This window comes from Notechis scutatus, chromosome 12 (genome assembly GCF_049901735.1).
Source record: "Notechis scutatus isolate UNSWTSFEM ecotype Mainland chromosome 12, rNotScu1.2, whole genome shotgun sequence".
NCBI lineage: Eukaryota > Metazoa > Chordata > Lepidosauria > Squamata > Elapidae > Notechis > Notechis scutatus.
The window spans coordinates 10,614,441-10,633,048 of record NC_142020.1 but is presented as its reverse complement, the minus strand read 5'-3'; the positions used below and the strand labels follow the sequence as shown (position 1 = coordinate 10,633,048).

General features: G+C 41.5%; 1 protein-coding gene across 6 annotated transcripts in view; it reads right to left on the bottom strand.

The window, feature by feature from the left end:
• Window positions 1-18,608, bottom strand: part of MRTFB (myocardin related transcription factor B) — a 75,661-nt gene that overhangs the window by 10,977 nt on the left and 46,076 nt on the right. For 3 of the 6 annotated variants that reach the window (XM_087973343.1, XM_087973345.1, XM_087973348.1), the window contains 10 exons: window positions 17,935-18,010; window positions 17,171-17,332; window positions 14,654-14,835; window positions 13,529-13,672; window positions 11,501-11,748; window positions 11,026-11,182; window positions 6,525-7,538; window positions 5,150-5,293; window positions 3,772-3,927; window positions 2,200-2,334 (listed from right to left, as the gene is read on the bottom strand). In XM_087973343.1, coding sequence (XP_087829469.1) covers window positions 2,200-2,334; window positions 3,772-3,927; window positions 5,150-5,293; window positions 6,525-7,538; window positions 11,026-11,182; window positions 11,501-11,748; window positions 13,529-13,672; window positions 14,654-14,835; window positions 17,171-17,332; window positions 17,935-18,010 — 2,418 coding nt within the window. The remainder of the gene's footprint in view (window positions 1-2,199; window positions 2,335-3,771; window positions 3,928-5,149; window positions 5,294-6,524; window positions 7,539-11,025; window positions 11,183-11,500; window positions 11,749-13,528; window positions 13,673-14,653; window positions 14,836-17,170; window positions 17,333-17,934; window positions 18,011-18,608) is intronic. The other 3 variants (XM_087973344.1, XM_087973346.1, XM_087973347.1) reach the window with 2 other exon arrangements.

Sequence of the window (18,608 nt, the reverse complement as noted above, 5' to 3'; positions counted from 1 at the left end):
TGCACTGTATAACAGGTAGTAAAAATTTTAAAAAAAAGGACACAGTGAGGAACATCTGTTCCAGTGGTGGGATTCAATTTTTTTTACTAACTGTTCTGTGGGTTTGGCTTGGTGGGCATGGCTTGGTGGGCATGGCTTGGTGGGCATGGCTTGATGGGCGTGGCTTGGTGGGCATGGCTTGGTGGGCATGGCTTGGTGGGCGTGGCAGGGGAAGGATACTGCAAAATCCCCATTCCCTCCCCACCCCCCTAACCTGCTTTCCAGCTCCGTTCTCCTGTGCTGGGCAACAAAAGAAGACCCAGCCAATCAGCTGGGACTTAGGAGGCGGAGAATGGATGGGGTTGGCAGGTCCAGTCAGAGGTGGTATTGGCCGGTTCTCAGAACTACTCAAAATTTCTGCTACTGGTTCTCCAGAACTGGTCAGAACCTGCTGAATACCACCTCTGATCTATTCAAAGCATGTTCACCATAGCATTTACTATACAGAAAAAGAGCAGCAAGCATTTTCCCTGCTAGCTATAGTTACTCAGGTAAGCTGCTTTTCTGCCATGAATGTCCAGGTGCATTGACCTTTGCCCCAAATTTTCATATTGTTCTGTCTTGTGGAACTACTAAAGGAAAGTTCATACCACTGGATCACCATGAATCATCCATACCATGGATGACAAGCTCTCATCCATGTCTGTTTCCAATAATATCTATTGACTGCAAGATTCTACCGTGCCAATAAATTTATACAAAACCCAAAAACGTTAACCTTAGACTTTCCACCATTGACATCACCCCTTTCCTAAGAGGTCTGTAGGGGGCGTGCATAAGCGCACCAACGTGCCTACCGTCCCTGTCCTATTGTTTCTTTTATTTTTCTGATATGTATCCATTTCATGTATTCATAACTATGTTTATACCTATACCTATTATCTTGTAAGCGATTGACAAATCAAATCAATAAAAATAAATGAATAAATTCATACTGGCATCCTTAATGTTAGTCAACCCATATCCCAAACAGGAAAACAGCCCTATCTGAAAGCTTCACTTATCTTTTAATGGAACAAAATAATTGAGGGTAGCATATAGAACAGGGGTGTCAAGCTCGCGTCATCACAGCGGTGTCACGTGATTTATCAGGACTTTTTTTCCCCTTCTCTAAACCGGGCGTGGCCAGCGCGTGATGCATTTGGCCCATGGGCTGGGAATTTGAAAGTCCTGATAAAGACTAATCATACCAAAAAAGGACTTCTTTTTTTGAATTGGCTTTTTATTTTAACTGGCCCCTTTAATTTCATAATTGGTTATGCAGCTGCCCAGTCAGTTGCCTTGAAATTTTAGTCTCCTGGCCAATAAGCAGAAACATCAGAAGAAGGGAGCAAAGAACAAAGAAACAAGAATTATAAAAAAAAAAAACACACACAAGAGGTACAAAGCTTCTAAAGTACCTTCATCAAGAAATTGAGTTACATTCTCTTTTAACTGGCAAACTCAATTTGGTAATTCCAACTGAAAAGCTTTGTGTGCAACGCCCTTCCAGCTGGTGGTTTTAGCAAAACTTGGCAGTGTTAAGGAGAGGAGAAACTTGAAGTGGTTGGACCAGCAAAGTCAGACAAAATACCATTTCTCCTGTACTGAACCTAACAGCAGCATCTGCCACGAACTGGCAAGCAGAATTTCTTGCTGTTTTGATCCTTGACAGCCTTGTTATAAAAGCTGTTGCCAAACTGGCTGGCTGAGACTGTTAAAAAGTCATATTCCATCAGCTATATTCATGAGTAAGCAGGTATTTTATCTTGTCACAGATGCCCTCTCCTTAAACGACCTTTTTTTTTTTTTTTCCCCCTTAAAACATTTTTGGTCTCCCTTACAAAGAAAAACTCTCTCTCTTTTTCTTTTTCTGATGAAGGATTAGTTGAGCCAAACCCCAATTCCATGGTTTGGCATGACTATCTTTGCCTGCCCTCTGAGGGAATGTTGACATGGTGGACACTCCGGAAACCAATTCGCTTTTAAGATTTCTGGAAAACTGCAACTACGCATCTTGCCGCCTGTGTTTTTAGGACTGAGTAGCGATGTCTACTTGAAGTTAGAGCAAATGGAAGGGCTCACATCACATCTCTTTTATCGATTCCTTAATGAAGCTGGGTGCCCCAATAAGATGTATCAGAATAAATAAACAGGTCTGTTAACTGCTTCCAAACTTACTTCTTGAGAAGAATGCAGGCTGCGCGTCTGTTTGATGGCTTCTTCGTAGCGTGGAGGGTCTTTTGATTTGGTTCCTGAACTGTTGAACAAGGACTGTTGCAAAAGGTATTGCTGGGACTGAGCTGGGGAAGGTGGCTGCCAGGAACAACGGATTCAGTTAGCAAACAAATGTGTCAACAAACAGATTTTAAATAAAGTTTTTAAAGAGACCCATCTCTCCTTTTTTATCTACTTAGTGATAGAGGGCATAATTATCCTGTTTTGTTATTAAAACCAATCTCAAATCACGGAGATAACGTATTGTAATGTTTTATTAAAAGAGTGAGGGGGGGAGACCACTTCTCTTCTAAGATAAGCATGAGGTCTGCAACAAACAGACACACGGGATCTCCAACGCATGAAGGGTTTGTTCTGACTACAGTAATCTCTTTCCGTTCCATCCTCAGACTTGATCAAAACAGCTTCTACTGCAACATTCCCAAAGGGAAGGAGTTTTTTTCCTCTCCAAATCTGAATTGCAATAGCACTTAGGTTTATATACCGCTTCACAGTGCTTCCCAGCCCTCTCTAAGCGGTTTACAGAGTCAGCCTATTTGCCCCCAACAATCTGGGTCCTCATTTTACCCACCTCGGAAGGATGGAAGGCTGAGTCAACCTGGAGCCTGGTGAGATTTGAACTGCCAAATTGCAGGCAGCCGGCAGTCAGCAGAGGTAGCCTGCAGTACTGCATTCTAACCACTGCGCCACTGTAGCTCATAATGAATGCTATGCAGAGGAGGATTTAACTGGCAGGTTAACTCCTCCTTCCCAGAGCACTGCAAAGGCTTCAAGTGATCTGCTATCCTACCCACCTTTCTGCTTTCGAGTCACTCTCGACTCCTGGCAAACTAGAGGAACAAATCCCCGTGGTTTTCTTGCAATATTTCTCTGAAGAGTTTTGCCATTGCTAGGGCGGAGGGGGGGCATGGTTGGTTCAAAATCATGAGTGGCTTCCGTACTTAAGCCAGGACTAGAATTCAGATTTTCCTGTTCTTGCTTCAACATTTCAATATCTACACCAAACAGTCTCTTACATGTCCTACATTAGGCACTAAGAATGGAACCCGCAGCTGCTTTTTCCAACCGTGGTGGCGCAGTGGTTAGAATGCAGTATTGCAGGCTAACTCTGTTCATCATCTGAAGTTCTATCCTGACTGGCTCAAAGGTTGACTCAAGCCTTCCATCCTTCCAAGGTTGGTAAAAAGAGGACCCACATGTCTGGGGGCAATATGTTGACTTTCTAAACCGCTTAGAGAGGACCGTGAAGCGGTATATAAGTCTAAGTACTATTGCTATTCTAAGTGTGCAAAATACCTGTATGTACGTGCGAGAGCTTTGAGGTCTGTGACAATGCCTACCTCTAGCACATGGTCCCTACAACGTGAGCTAGAACAAGATGCCCCCCCTGGGCTTAAGAGGTAACCATCAACACTGCAAAGAGAGGTGCTGTGATCATCCTAGATGGGATGTCTCAAGCCTTCGAGCGATGCTCTTTTGGCAGGACGGGCCTCTACGATGGAGAACAAGCGCTACCTTCTGGAGAGGATTCGGTCCATTTTGCACTAAGGGTGCTTGGTTCCCTGAGTGAGGCGTCGTATTTGATGCTGGCTTAAACAAAGGTTGCTGAAGGTTTGTAGCAGACGGATTCTGATAGGAAAATACTGTGTTAGGTGAGGTAGGAGGAAATACCTATAAAAACAAAATACAATGTTGAACAAACTCTATATAAAAATATTTAAACAAAATTATGCAAGGTTGATAGGAAAACACTAAAAACAAACCTGAATATTTATAGCATAATTTTTAAAAAACTTAAATTGAGTTCAATCAGTCCAGAAAAGAATCCAAGTACTTTCCTTAAGAAGTCCCAAAGCTGCTTTTTCAAGAGGCAACTGGACTTTGTTTTTCTTTGAAGATGTTTCTCTTCTCATCCAAGAAGCTTCTCCGGCTCTGACTGGATGGTGGGGAATGGAAGGACATCCAGTCAGAGCCGAAGAAACATCTTCAAAGAAAAACAAAGTCCAGTTGCCTCTTGAAAAAGCAGCTTTGGGACAAGTATAATCTGGATGACTGAGAATCTCCATAGATGTTTTCCTTATGAAAGATGTATTATTTAGTCCTTGCATTGTTTCCGAACAATATGACCCTCCCTGGGGGTGAGGTGTTAAGATGCCAAACAGTGGAAACTTACAGAGGAACATTCCTATTGTCTTTGTTCACATACATGTATGTGCACCCAAAACATAATAAACACATGTGCAATGAACACACATTTGCCTTCAGAGTGGATAACTAAATGACCTGTAGCTCAACATAATGGAAAGCATAAAGACCAGAAACCAGCTATGCAACATTTTAAAATTGAATGTCTGAAAACAATATTATGTCAGACAGCAGATGTGCCACACTAGAGAATTTAACTCTTTCTAAAACATTTTTTAAAATTCTAAGTATAATGAAATAATCTATACCTCACTTATCTATGCAAAATAATTCAAGGATTTACTTTCAAACAGGGGACAAATATTCTGGCTAAATTTGAACATCAGAACAGGACAACGCTTGATTAAATAAAAGAGCCGTTGTGGCGCAATGGTTAGAATACAGTATTGAATGCAGTTCGAGTCCCACCGGCTCAACGTTGCCTTAGCCTTCCATCCTTCCGAGGTGGGTAAAATGAGGACCCAGATTATTGGGGGCAAGAGGCTGACCCTATAAAACGCTTAGAGGGGGCTGTAAAGCACTGTGAAATGGTATGTTAGTCTAAGTATTATTGTTATTGCTAATTCTGCATGTTATTCCATCCTGCATCTTGTTTTACTGAAGGGTGACTATACGACCCCACACAAATAATAGAATACAGAACTTTAGCTACAGGATATAATCCCTTTGTACATAAACCTTCACCAACCTTTCTGTTTTCTGAGCTTTGGCCAGCTGCATGCTGCGGGGAAGCATTTTGTTTGGGGGCTGACATGTGCATCTGTGGTACTTTGGGGACCAAACCAGAAGTAGATACTTGTGCGATGGCCGGAATACCAGCTTGTGTTTGAACCTAAAATAAAAATGTATGGCTTCAATTTGCTGGATGCAGAAGATAACTGCATTAATGTCAAGGTAGCCAAGATGCATTATTTTCCAATCCCAGTCTACTTCAAATGAAAAAAAAAAAATGCAGGACTTCTACCATATTTAAGTGAAATTTCTGTACAAAATTGTAAGGAATAAAATGGATTGATAGTTATGTACCAGTTATAATATACTACCATCTGATGAACTGGACAAATGAGGATGCCATAACCCCCCAGCAGCTAAATTCAAAGGTAAGTTTTATCATATGGAAAGTGTGTGTGTGTGCATGGACATGTATTGCCTTATGATGACAAGACATTTTTTAGGGATAACAGAAATAAATTTAGCCAAAATCTGTTTAAAATGTTAATTGGATAAGAACTTTTTTTTAGATCAAAGTAAACATTTGAATTTTTGCTCCCTAGCTATTTGCCCTAGAAAATAGAAATAGTTTAGGGTTTAGGTAACCCATTATCCCATTCAGATTACCTATTAGATACCTTATTACTATATCAGTCACAATTCTATAACACTTCATTGGAAAAAGTAGAAGAATAGAGCTATGGTATTGTCAGTTCCCAACCCATTACAAGAAACTGCAATTTCTTTGAAAATGAAACAAAAGCACCCTCAATTGCATTCATAACAGTTTCTCCTTAGACAATACTAGAGATAATTTGAAGGACCATCAGGTCTATAGGGAGTTGTTTAATACCCAATTCCACAAGACAGTACGTTATACCAGCTATTCACCATCGTGCATGCTTCTGTCAAGAGGATATTAAGACCCGCAGTGGCACAGTGGTGCGTGCAGTACTGCCGGCTACTTCTGCTGACTGCCGGCTGACTGCAATTTGGCAGTTCAAATCCCACCAGGCTCAAGGTTGACTCAGCCTTCCATCCTTCCGAGGTGGGTAAAACGAGGACCCAGATTGTTGGGGGGAAATAGGCTGACTCTGTAAACTGCTTAGAGAGGGCTGTAAAGTGAAGCAGTATATAAGTCGAAGTGCTATTGCTGCTATATTAAACCATGATTAATTTGCCTTCAGAACAAGAATCTCAAACCCCTCAATCTGTTTTTTTACAAAACATCAGGAAGCTTCCAGGTTCGTCTATATAACCTGGGGAGTAAAAGCTAACACATTTCCAGTTGCATTCACGAATGTCTCCTTGACTACTAGCGGCCAGTGGATTATGGTTAGCCGCAGATGTACCTGGATGTTGCTCACAGGCAGTTGCACCGAAGTGGCTGAATTTGGGCCCTGCAGAGAGAGTGGCAGGAGCAGCTGGGCAGTCCCTGAGGCAGCCAGCAGAGCTTGAGGATGGGCGACGACCGCCGTTTGGGGCTGTCTCTGTGAACTCACATAGAATTGAGAGATGACGTTCTGTGGCTCCGCTTGGGCCAAAGGTATCTCTTGCTTGATAACCACGGCCTTTTTGGCAACTAGATTTTGGATCTCTGCTGACCTGGGCTGCCCTAAAGCATGGCTGGCATCAGAGACCAACTGCCTTGCCTCAGAGCTGTCTGCCACAGTGCCTTCTTCTTTCACAGAGGAGCTGTTATGCTGACGATTCAAAGTCATTGCTGTGTTAGCCGAAGCTTGGGCCTGCTGCTGCTGCTGATGGCTCCTCTTCTCGACCTCCAGTTGCATCTTCAGCACTTCCACCAACTTCTGTTCTTGTTCCAGTTTTCTTTTGAGCTCCTCAATCTGCTTCTCTTTCTCTTGAAGCTTGCGGTCCTTCTCCGTGGCATCCAGGTCCATGCCGGAGGCGATTCCGCCATCTTCGTTTGCGGCTGCTCGAAGAGGGGAAGCGCCTGGGAACTGCGACGGAGAAATCAGGGTCATGATTTCCGTCAAAGTGTCGGCCATGTTGGTATCGTCCATTCTGAGACTGGACTGTTCCGAAGGAGAAGGGGAAATGGGCAAAGGGGACCCCACGTGTTCCAGGGGGCCTGTTTTGCTGCCGGTTCCAACAGATGATGTTTCCGAAGAGGTACTGGGAGCAGAATTCACTGCCGGCTTATTTAATGGCGCAGCAAGGAACGGTGTAGTGACTTCTCCAGGTTTACTGGTTCCATTACTGGAAGCCGTTCCTGTCCCTGTGTTACTTGTGCCAACAGAATTATTGTTAAGATCCTGATAGGGTTTCAGACGCTCAATGAGATCCATCTTAGTTCCAGACACAGGCAATCCTCTTAGCTTTAATTCCATTTTCAGTTCAGCTACCTGAAATGGAGAAGGGAGGGGGGAGGAGACAGTGGTTTTTAATAGAAATGAAGTTCCTAGAACAGGGGTGTCAAACTCAAGGCCCGCGGGCTGAATCTGGCCCACAGGGTGCTTAGATCTGCCCATGGGGCCGCCCTGGAAACAATGAAGGACCGGCCCGCAGTGCCTCACACGGCTCTCCTGAGCTCCGTTTTGGCTGGCCGAGGGTTGCAGGAGGCCATTGCAGCTGAAAACGGAGCTCGGGAGCCCTTTTTTGCTAGTAGAACACTCGGGCTCCCACAGATGCCTCCCGACACGAGTGATGTTGAGCTGGCCATGCCGACACCGCTCCCCCCCCACAAGGTCAAACATAACCCTGATGCAGCCTTCAATGAAATCGAGTTTGACACCCCTACCCTAGAATGAAGAGTCAAATGAATTACCACCATCAGATACAACATCACCAGCAACGTATTATTTGCTTAAATCCTGCAGAATAAAACCAAAAAGTACAATGGGCCCTGAATAATGGGCGTGAAATATTAAAATTACTAGAAGCAATGGAGCCGTGTGGATCCTGCCTAAACAAAATATTTGAACTCGGGGCTTTGTTTGAGACTTCCATGCATCTACATCTGTCTATCTCTGCCTCTGTATACAGCCTACATCCATGCTGATGAGCAAGCTGGTAGGGTAAGATGCCTACAGAGCTCTTGAGTTCTGGCCTGGATAGTATTTAATTTCCATTGCATTTTAAAAGGATGTGTTTTTTTTAAAGCAGCTTCAACTCTGCATATGTTTGGAAGCCAAGAAGAAAAAAAGGTAATTCTTGGTTGAATAGTGAAAGTGAAATAGTGAAATTCTTGGTTCAGAAGTGAAAGAAGGGAAAGAAGGGAGGGAAGGAGGGAAGAAGGAAGGAAGGAAGGAAATAAATATCAACCCAAACAATGTAAATATCATTATAAATATAATCTCTAGAGTCGAGAGAAGAGGGAGCCACGCAGACAACACTGTTAATTTGTGCAGTTGTCCAAACACTCCTGTAGATAATGTAATAGCCCTCTAGATAGTCCTTGCAGTTTGCTTATTTACAGTGCTAGCTGGACAGTTGTGGGATTTCAGCTATATTTTAAAGTTGGAGTGGAAATCAAAAAATGGCAATCTTTTTATGCTTTAGCCTTTCTGTAGAAAAGCTCATAGTCCATTAGCTTCACTTCTTTCTGCCACAACTAATTTGAGCAGGAAACCAGATCCCCCTAAAATGAACAATGGATTTGTGTGAAGCCACATGAACAAGGCTAATTATTTCTTTGGGGTTATGGCTGGGCTAGAAATAAACACACCATCTACTTTTAGTAATTAAATTTTAATTATGTTTCTGGTGAGGGTTCTCACACTTTGTGGCTCTGTAACCAGCCATAAGACCTGTACAGGCAAAGCAAGGCATGAAGACAGTAGAGAATTCTTGACAATGCTCACTCAGCCTGGCAAACAATACAAAACAATGGGATACCCACACCCCCCCAGAACTGTTCATGACCCCCAGAACAAGCCCTGATCCACAATTTAAGAACCTCTGCACCGAAAATTTCTTCCGTGCTAAAAGGGCTATGGAAATATATTTCTGTTTATAGCTGAATAAGTTAATACCAAAAAGAGTGAGTCTAATTGAATAGAGGGATTAACCCTCTATTCTTTTTGAAACGTTAACTGCTAACAGCTGCAATTTTGTTTCTTGGCTGTATGGAGCAGGACTATTAATAGGCAAGTACTTGAAGGCAGAATGCTAAAATTATCCTCCTGCCTGCCTTTCTAAACCATTCGGGTTAACATCCTTTGTGTTCTGCTATCCGATCCTATTTATCCACTTAATAACCTCTACAGACAAGATAAGCTAAAAGATCACAACCGGATCTTTGAGGCCTATATGTATAGTGATCTCCTCTGTCATCCTAACTCTGGTTTGTACCTGTAATTCACAGAATCCACTGTGATTTACCTTCTCTTCATTGTGCATGACTTTATTAACTTCTCTTACGTCTGCCCTTGTCTTATTGTCATTATTGCTTTTAAAGTAGCAATACATTCCCCTCAAAATCAGGTAGTTGCTGCAATCCTTAGAGTATTTAGATGCTCTTTTCAGCAACTTTTTGAACATAGCACCAAAATGTCTTATGAGATAGACCATACTAAGAAAAAAAAACACCATGTATCCCTAAAGTTACTTTCATTAGAATGGCTACATGTCTCTGGACATTCTCAATCATCCAGGTCATGGTTGTCCCAAAGGTGCTTTTTTCAAGACGCAACTGGACTTGGTTTTTCCTTGAAGACGTTTCCCTTCTCCTCCAAGAAGCTTCTTCAGTTCTGACTGAATAGTGGCGAACGGAAGGATTTACATTCCTTGCAGTCATCTGGTCATTAGCACTCTCTCACCTGACTCTCTTGGAAATCGTTGAGACCATTTGGAGGCTTACCTGTGGCCTCAAGGTCACCTGAATAGTGCAAATGAGCGTGGCACCTTCTTGGAACCGCTGAAAGGACTGTGTTGTAAACGGGAGATGATAGGTGGCGTTCGTATTCCTCCCCTGTTGTTGAGAGAGGGCTGCTCAATGTTAAGCTGGTTTGAAAGAGGAGTCAAAGAAGCCATCTACGTTAAAACTGAACAGCCCTTCCGTTCTCCACCATTCAGTCAGAACTGAAGACGCTTCTTGGGTGAGAAGAGAAACGTCTTCAAGAAAAAAACCAAGTCCAATTGCCTCTTTTTAAAAAAAAAAAAAAAAAAGCACCTTTGGGACTAGAATGGCTATAGTAACAGAATCTTGCAATCCTTCGGCCTGGGTGCAAGTTTCACTTATCTGATGGCTGACTTTAAGTTTTCCCTCTGTCCTTCAAGGCCATCCTCCATACCAGTGTTTCTTAAGCTTGGCGAGAATTCTGGGAGTTGAAGTCCACACATCTGAAAAGTTGCCAAGTTTGAGAAATGCTGCTGTATTATTCTCTACAGAAGGGAAGCAAATTAGCCCAACTCACTTGTGCCAACCGTGACATAGTCATTGACTTATCACCACGGCAATGTTCTTCTTGGGCAAACCTCTGCTTGTGTTAGAACAAGATAGCAAGATTGTGGCTGGGCATCTTGCAAAAAAAAAGAGAGAGAGAGAGAGAGAGAGAAAACACACACACAGCTCCCACCCACCTGTGAAAAATGTACCTGACTCCTTTGCAGTTCTCCATACCTGAAAATCTGTGTCATTTTCCCTTGAAATTTGGGACGCAGAAATATATGGGAGACACTCGAGATCTAGAGCTACATTTGGGGGATAAACTGAAAACAATACATTTTGATCATTTTCTGTGTGGAAGCTGGTGAGTTGGCACCTGCCAGGGGGATGAACTGGCAAAAAACAGAATGATTCGAAAGACGGATGAGTTCGGGTAACACAATATTTAGGACCCTTGGTAGATATTTCACGCTGCACTTATTAATTTTATTTATTTATTTTACCTTCAAATCATCCAAGCTAGGAGGAAGAGGTCCTGGCTTTCTAGTTGAAATATTAGCGTTCAGTCTGGGTGTGCCGACAGCTACTGAAGAGATGCTGTTGTTGTTCAAAGCATTGAGTGGTACATTCCCAGTGTTACCCTGTTTGTCATTTATTTGCCTTCAAAGGGGAGAAAAAAAAAAAGAGATGAAATCGACCTTCAAAACCAAATTTATCTTTTCCATCCATTTCTTTCAAATTGTACTGCCAAATTTCTCCTCTTTAGCCGCCAAGCATGTTATCTATTTTAACTGGGTTGGGGTTAATGTTACTTCCCAGACTAAAGTGCAATGAGGAAAAAGTCAGACCACATTCATCTCACGGGCTTTTTAAAAATTAATTACCCCCTTCCTTGTTTTTTTTCAGGGGGGAGGAAAGTATGTGTGGGGGAGGACGAGGAAACCAAACAAGCCAAGAACAGTCCCAAGATTCACCTACTTGAGTGGTGCAGGAAGAATTGTCTGGTAATTGTAATGTTGTTGTTGTTGGCTCAGGATTTGCAGTTGCAAAAATAGCTGTTGTTGCTGCAGCAAACGAGCGTAGTTAGAGTCCATCAGGGGCTCGTTTTTCTCCAATTTCTGATCAGGGGGGATATACTGGTGGTACTTCAGTTTCTTTACTCTGGGCTTCGGTTCTTTGGATTTCTTGCTCCGAGGTCTGTCATTGGGGTTCTTGGGGTGAGGTTGCTATGGGCAGAGAGAAAATACAAAGCTGCGGTAGGATCCAGAGCTGATGCTAAAGCCAAAACTGCTCTTCTATGTTTCAGTAGAGATTTTGTTTGCTTCTTTGTTTGTTAGATCAGAGGCTTCCAAACTTGGGCCACCTTTAAGACTTGTGGACTTCAACCCCCAGAATCCCCCATGCCGACTGGGGAATTCTGGGAATTGAAGTCCACAGGTATTAAAGTTGCCCAGTTTGAAGCCTCCTGCGTTACACAGATGTTTCTTTTCTCCAGAAACTCATTCCCACAACTACAAGTCTATGAGAAAAAGCCACTGAGTGAATGTTCATGTCTGTGCATGGATTTGATTAATACAGGTAGTCCTTGACTTACAATTACAATGGAAGATCTGAATTTCTGTTGCTAAGGAAGGCGACTATGCCCAATTTTTACAACTCTTTTTTTTTGCCATGGTTGTGAAGCAAATCGGTGCAGTTGCTAAGTGGATCATGCGGTCGTTAAAACAAATCTGGCTTCTCCCGCTGACTTTGCTCACTGGAAGCCGGCTGGAAAGGTTGAAAATCACATATTCCTAGGATGTGGCATCCATCATAAACACATGCCGATTGCCGGATGCCTGAATTCTGATCACATGATGGTGGGGATGCTGTAATGGTTGTAAGCAATAAGCACTTAGACTTATATACCGCTTCGCAGTGCTTTTACAGCCCTCTCTAAGCGGTTTAGAGAGTCAGCCTCTTGCCCCCCAACAATCTGGCTCCTCATTTTACCCACCTTGGAAAGATGGAAGGCTGAGTCAACCTTGAGCCTGGTGAGATTTGAACTGGCAAACTGCAGGCAGCTGGCAGTCAGCAGAAGTAGCCTGCAGTACTGCACTCTAACCACTGTGGCTCGTTCATTGTAAGTGTGAGGACCAGCTGTACGTTTATTTTTCTGAGCTCTGTTGTAAATTCAAATGGTTGTAAATTGAGGACTACCTGTACACAAATTGTTATACTGCACTGGTTCTTGATCTGGAAAAGAAGTATATTTATAGATTCAACAGTAAGAATTCTGGAATTGAATTCAGTATCTGACTATAATCCAGAAGATGATTATCTTTGGAGCTGCCTTAGCACATTCTTTTCACTTTAGCAGCTGCTCTTAACAATTTCACTTAACTACCCCACAAAAGCAAACACAATCACAATCCAAACACAATCTTACTGAGAGAAAAATACTGCTAATTATTGAGACAGAAACATTAGTACGTTAATAATGTAGGCTGCCAGAATTGTAGCTTCACCTCATCGGTCAGAAATTATTATCCTAAAATTTTGGTTAGTGTCTCTTAAATTCCGATTTAAGTGTTAAAGATTAGCATTTACAAGCTAAGGACTCTAGCAAAAGTTGGCATAATTTAAAGGCGATGTCATCCTTTTGTCTACTTGATTCAATGTGATCTTATAAAAACAATGTTATAGAAACTGGCAGATGTAGCTGCAAAACCGCTAATCCAGCTGGCGACATTCTGAAAAATACAATTACTGTATTTACAATACCAATAACCAAGGTTAAAAAATATTTATTTTAGGAAAATGATTAATAGTTACTGCAGAGCTGGATGGTGATGAAGATTTCATGCTTGCTTGCCAATGCATACATGTCGGGTTTTTTTCCCTAAAGTTTTAAAAAGCTCTTGCCCCACTAATTATATATGTTATTATTCTTGGTTAAAAATGTTCATTTTTGTTGAGGAAAGCAGTATAATTAAACCAACACCCACTGGTTTTGTTCTGTCCTACCTTTATTAGTGTTGGCCCACTGCAGTGTTTTGTGGCAGTCACAGAATTTGTGGTAAGAGGAGCAGCAGTTGTTGTGCGTGTGACATGCTGATCTGTGACAGGTGGCTTCAAAAAGTCAGTTCCCGGTATTGCTAAGGGGGGATACTGAGAGGAGGAGAAAATGAGAAAAAGCTCTTTTAAACATTTTCCAACATACAGTAGGTGTCAGCTTTTCAAAGAGATTTCATGATATTTCCTAGTATCTATATTCCCCTGAAATCAGACTATAATGAAATTCTGAATTTCTCAAGAAAAGCAATGTAAGAAAAATTATGATGATGAGTATTCAATAATAACCCAAACAGAATTATGAACTGTGTGTGCAACAAGTTTTTCTTTTCCTTAAAATAAATTTAGGAACATCTGTATGCCTTATCTCAGTTTTTAATCTTGAAAGCCATATGAAAGTTTGATCATATAAAGGAGAGCATTTGTAGGGCAGGGTTGAAATGAGCTTGGTTGTTTTCTTGCAGATGTTTCTTGACCCAACTAGGTAACATCATCAGTGCTAACCCCACTCCCTTCTAGCACGGATGATGTTATCTAACATGTAAGAAAACATCCGCAAGAAAACAACTAAGCTCAGAAAGCACCAAGGACCTCTCGGTTTAATCAGAATTCTACAGAGGAAATGCTTATTTACTTGTAACACTGACAGTTGATTTTTTTTCTTTGCGGGTTAGCTGACAATTCACTTAAAAGAAATATTAAATACACAGTCAGCTATCATGCCCAAATAACCTTTCCATTCACAGCCATGTGATTCCGATGCAGCACACTTCGATACTAGATATGGAAAAGAGCCTATTTCAACAAATTGGCATAATGAAGTATTGGATGCTGTTTCTACATAGGCTGGAAGACTAATTACGCTCCACCATAAACACCAAGCCATCTGTCTGATTTGATTTGCTCTTTCCTTATTTGTGACAAAGAGCCAAACTGGACCTCTGATTTTTCTCTGGAGGGGGTGGGGGGAATATAAGGACATTAAAAGGGGGGGGGGAAAGACGTCACTATTAGTGAAAGAGAAACTGCCTGGTTTACATCAGGAGACAGCAACATTTCAAATGGCTGGCCGGGTACCTGGGTGGCTGAGGAAGCTGGAGTAACAGGCGAGGGTATTTCTTTTGTTTTGGGCTCTCCGGGAGAAGCGGTTGACCCTTGGGACTCCTGACTACCAGGCTGGTCTGGAGATAAAGCATCACTGCTGTCTTCATCAAATGAGAATTCATCCAGTGTCTGAGGATAGTTCTCCTGACCAACTGCTAAGAAAGTAAAAAAAGGCCAAGTACATTATAGAAAGAGGAGACATTGGCAAATATAGGTGGTCCTCCACTTACGACCACAGTCGGGACCGCAATTTTTGTTGCTGAACAAGGTGGTGGTTAAGGGAGCTGAGCCCGATTTTACGAACGTCCTTGCCATGGTTTTCAAGTTGAATCACCACAGTTGTTAAGTGAATTGCACAGTTACTCATGAATCCGGCTTCTCTCATTGATTAAGCCCACTGGGAAAGTGCAAATGGCAATCGCGTTGACCAAAGGGCGGTGCAGCCATCATATATACATGCCAGTTGTCAAGTGCCTGAATTTTGATCAGGTGACCCTGAGGATGCTGGGATGGTTAAAAGTGTGAGGATGGGTCACTGGTCACTTTTTTCAGTGCTGTTGTAACTTTGAATGGCTACCAAATAAATGGTTTTAAGTGGAGAATTTACTTGTACAGTGAATGCATCAATGGGAGGAATAGGCTTGTGTTCCCAATCACTTTTATTCTAATAATTCTTCATTCAACAACTGAATGAAAAACTGCTGGTGACCTTCTACCGCTGTACCATAAAGCAGGGGTCGCCAACCTTTTGTACCTCAGGGACCACCAAACTCATAATTTTAAATCCCGGGGACCACTAATATGAATTTTGACTGACAGTGGCTTGCTGACGTTGGTGGGAGAGAGAGAAAAATCTGATCTAACCTCTCTCTCTCCCTCTCATACACACACACACACACACAATACACACAGAGGCAGGGGTGGGATTCAAATTTCTTAGCAACCGGTTCTTGGGTGTGGCCTAATTTGTGGGTATGGCTTGGTAGTCATATGACTGGCTGAGCATGGCTTGTATGTAAATATAAATATTTATGTAAATATTGAATTTTTTATTTAAAAAGAGCAACTTTATTAAAAAAAGAGCAAAATCAGGCAAAGCAGGCAGGCAGATTGAGTGGCTCACAGAATCACAGATTCACTTAGAGATCTGTGCTTCTGCCATCGGCTGTCTGAGTCTGCACTGCTTCAGTCCTAAGGAAGGTTAAAAGCAGAGCCAAAGATCTGAAGATTAGCTAGAAAACAAGAAATCCAATGATTCCCTGCTTTCTAGCTAATCTAAATCTCCTGGCACAGCAGAACAGCTGATGGTCAGGGGAAAAATATGGAAAAATAGCAACTTAGCAGGCAAGTTTGCCGGGTAAGGAGTTGGTGGGCAGGGAGGGTTCCCGCAGCCATGTGGGCAGCGCAGCCTTGTGTTCCCGTGCAGCCTGGATTAATTGCTTTGTGGGGTGCTCTGGGGGTGACATTTCTCTGCGGACCACCAAAATTTTCTTGTGGACCATCAGTGGGCCGCAAACCACTGGTTGGCAACCACTGCCATAGAGAGTATCTTAACTTACTGCACCTGTGTATGGTTTGCCAATTGCACAGTGGCAGATAGGACAGCGCTCCAGAGGGTTAACGCCATTGCCCAGAGGATCATTGATTGCCTTCTCCCCTCTTTGGAAGAGCTTTAGAGCTCCCACTGCCTTAAGAAAGTTCAAAACATTCTCAAAAATCCATCTCATCCTGGGCACTTTTTTTTTTTTGAACTATTACCATCTGGTAGATGGTACAGGACAATAAAAACAAGGAAAAATAGGCTGAAAAACAGTTTCTATCCCAAGGCAGTAGCTCTGTTGAATTCTACTGTATAGTGCAATATTAATGCAATATCAGGGGTTTTCAATTCAACATATAGAATGTGAAGTGTGTTTGGTTTATTTTCATAATCATAATGTACACTGAAGATGGTATTTAATTTTGTTGTACGAGGTGTAAACTCAACTAATCCGTAGATCTTAACATATGGATTGTTTCCAATTGCACCCCCCCTCCTCTTTTTAGAAAAAGATAATGGCTTTATCAAGCAGGTGATGGAATAGATGATTCTTTTACGGGGAGGGGACCATCCAGGTGGCCAAAGCTGACTGATGGTACGTGTTCACTCACTGTGTTATGATTTAAAATCATAGAATCACTTCCATGGATGTAATACAAAAGGTTGAACAATATTATTCCATATGCTCAAAATTAATACTTTCTTGAAATACAAAAATAAAATGTGTGTGTGTGATTCTTTTTTCCTTTGTTTTTCTTTTGTCTATTTTATTTTTGTTTCCAATCATAACAGACTATTTTCAGAGTGACAAACCGAGAATGCTCTCTTGAGGAAGTGTCACAATAACACCAAGGCACATTTATGATAGGTATTGCAACACTCCGTGCTTCAGATTTTCACGCTTCAGATTTTCACAATCTATGATTCCTAGCGACAACAGTCCTACTTGCCTATAATTGCTTCTTTGACGCTGGAGTCTACAGGGAGAATATTCTTCTCCACCAGTTCCATAGGGCCCGGCCTCTGAGCGATCTTCTCGTTCAGGTCATCTGCCAGTCGCGCCCTCTTTAACTTCATCTGAGTCGCCTGGAGAGAGGGTTCTGCAAATGTTTCTGGGGGGGGAAAGAACTGCCATGGTTAAAAACTCTGAAATGCTATATAAACGCTACCTTCAATGTTTAGTGCATGTATCTAAAGTTGTTATGGAGTTAGCAAAGCAGATGTTGTAGAACTAGAAAAAGAAAATGAGAGAACCTTCCAGAGCTTCCCTATCATAGAAGACAGAACAAATCTGAAGTGAGACACCTCCTATATAAAAATAACAGTTCCAATGACCTAAGCTTTAGTCCTATTTAGTTAAATTTATAATGTTTTGCATCACAGATCAAGGTAAGAAATCATTTTAAATCCAGTTCTCGCTTGCTGAGCTTGATTCTCACAAGGAGAACCATAAACTTCAGCTTATAAACTGTAATAATTAGATTCACGTGCACGACATATTAAACCAAAGTCAAACAAACCATATTATGCTTGAATATACCCACTGCCACTTAGTTAACATAGAAAGTCACACCTTTTATAACCTGTTGTTAGGATTGGAAATATAAACTTATGGTAAAGATGCAAAACCTTACATTTTTTTGCCAAGAAGGATTCATTTATTTATTCAGAAATTTAATCAGGAAAGAGGAAATCAAAGTAAGGAGTTTCTCACCTTCAAGAATATGCATCCTGACTAATTCTGATCGATCAGGCCTACTGCGTATTTTATGCTTCAGAAAGTTTTCAGTCTGGAAAAAAAATAGGTAAAAATGTACACATAACACTTAAGTGGTAATAAGCACAAAATAGTCCAGTTTTGCTGAAATTGACAGAAACTGCAAAGCACTATCAGCAATGTTATTATCTGACAATGCTTTGCAAGATGTTGCCTGATACTATAAAACTACGTTCAATATTTATTTTAAAATGATTTAAAAATTTCAGATTCTTGGTAATTCATTCAGCAAGGTGTAAAATGCAAACTGAACCACTTCAAGTTTTATGCTCCAAGTTTCAGTGGATTCAAGAATTAGAAACTTATTCTTACAGATGGCATACTTCTATTCTTCAAAGCAATAACACAAACAGAATTCTATCTTCATACAGAAACAGAATGCGGTCTATAATCTGAAATTCTTAGCAAATGTGCAACAGATGCAATCAGTAAATGAGGGGTATTATTGAACAGACTTTGAATTTTAAAACAATTGTCATTTTTCCTTATAATGTAGTTTGTTCTTCTGAGTGTTTATATTGAACACTTTAAGCTGCATTAATATATCTATAGAAGGAAATGTGAGTTGTTTTCCCATAAACTTGTATTATTTGTTCATGAAAGCTTACAAT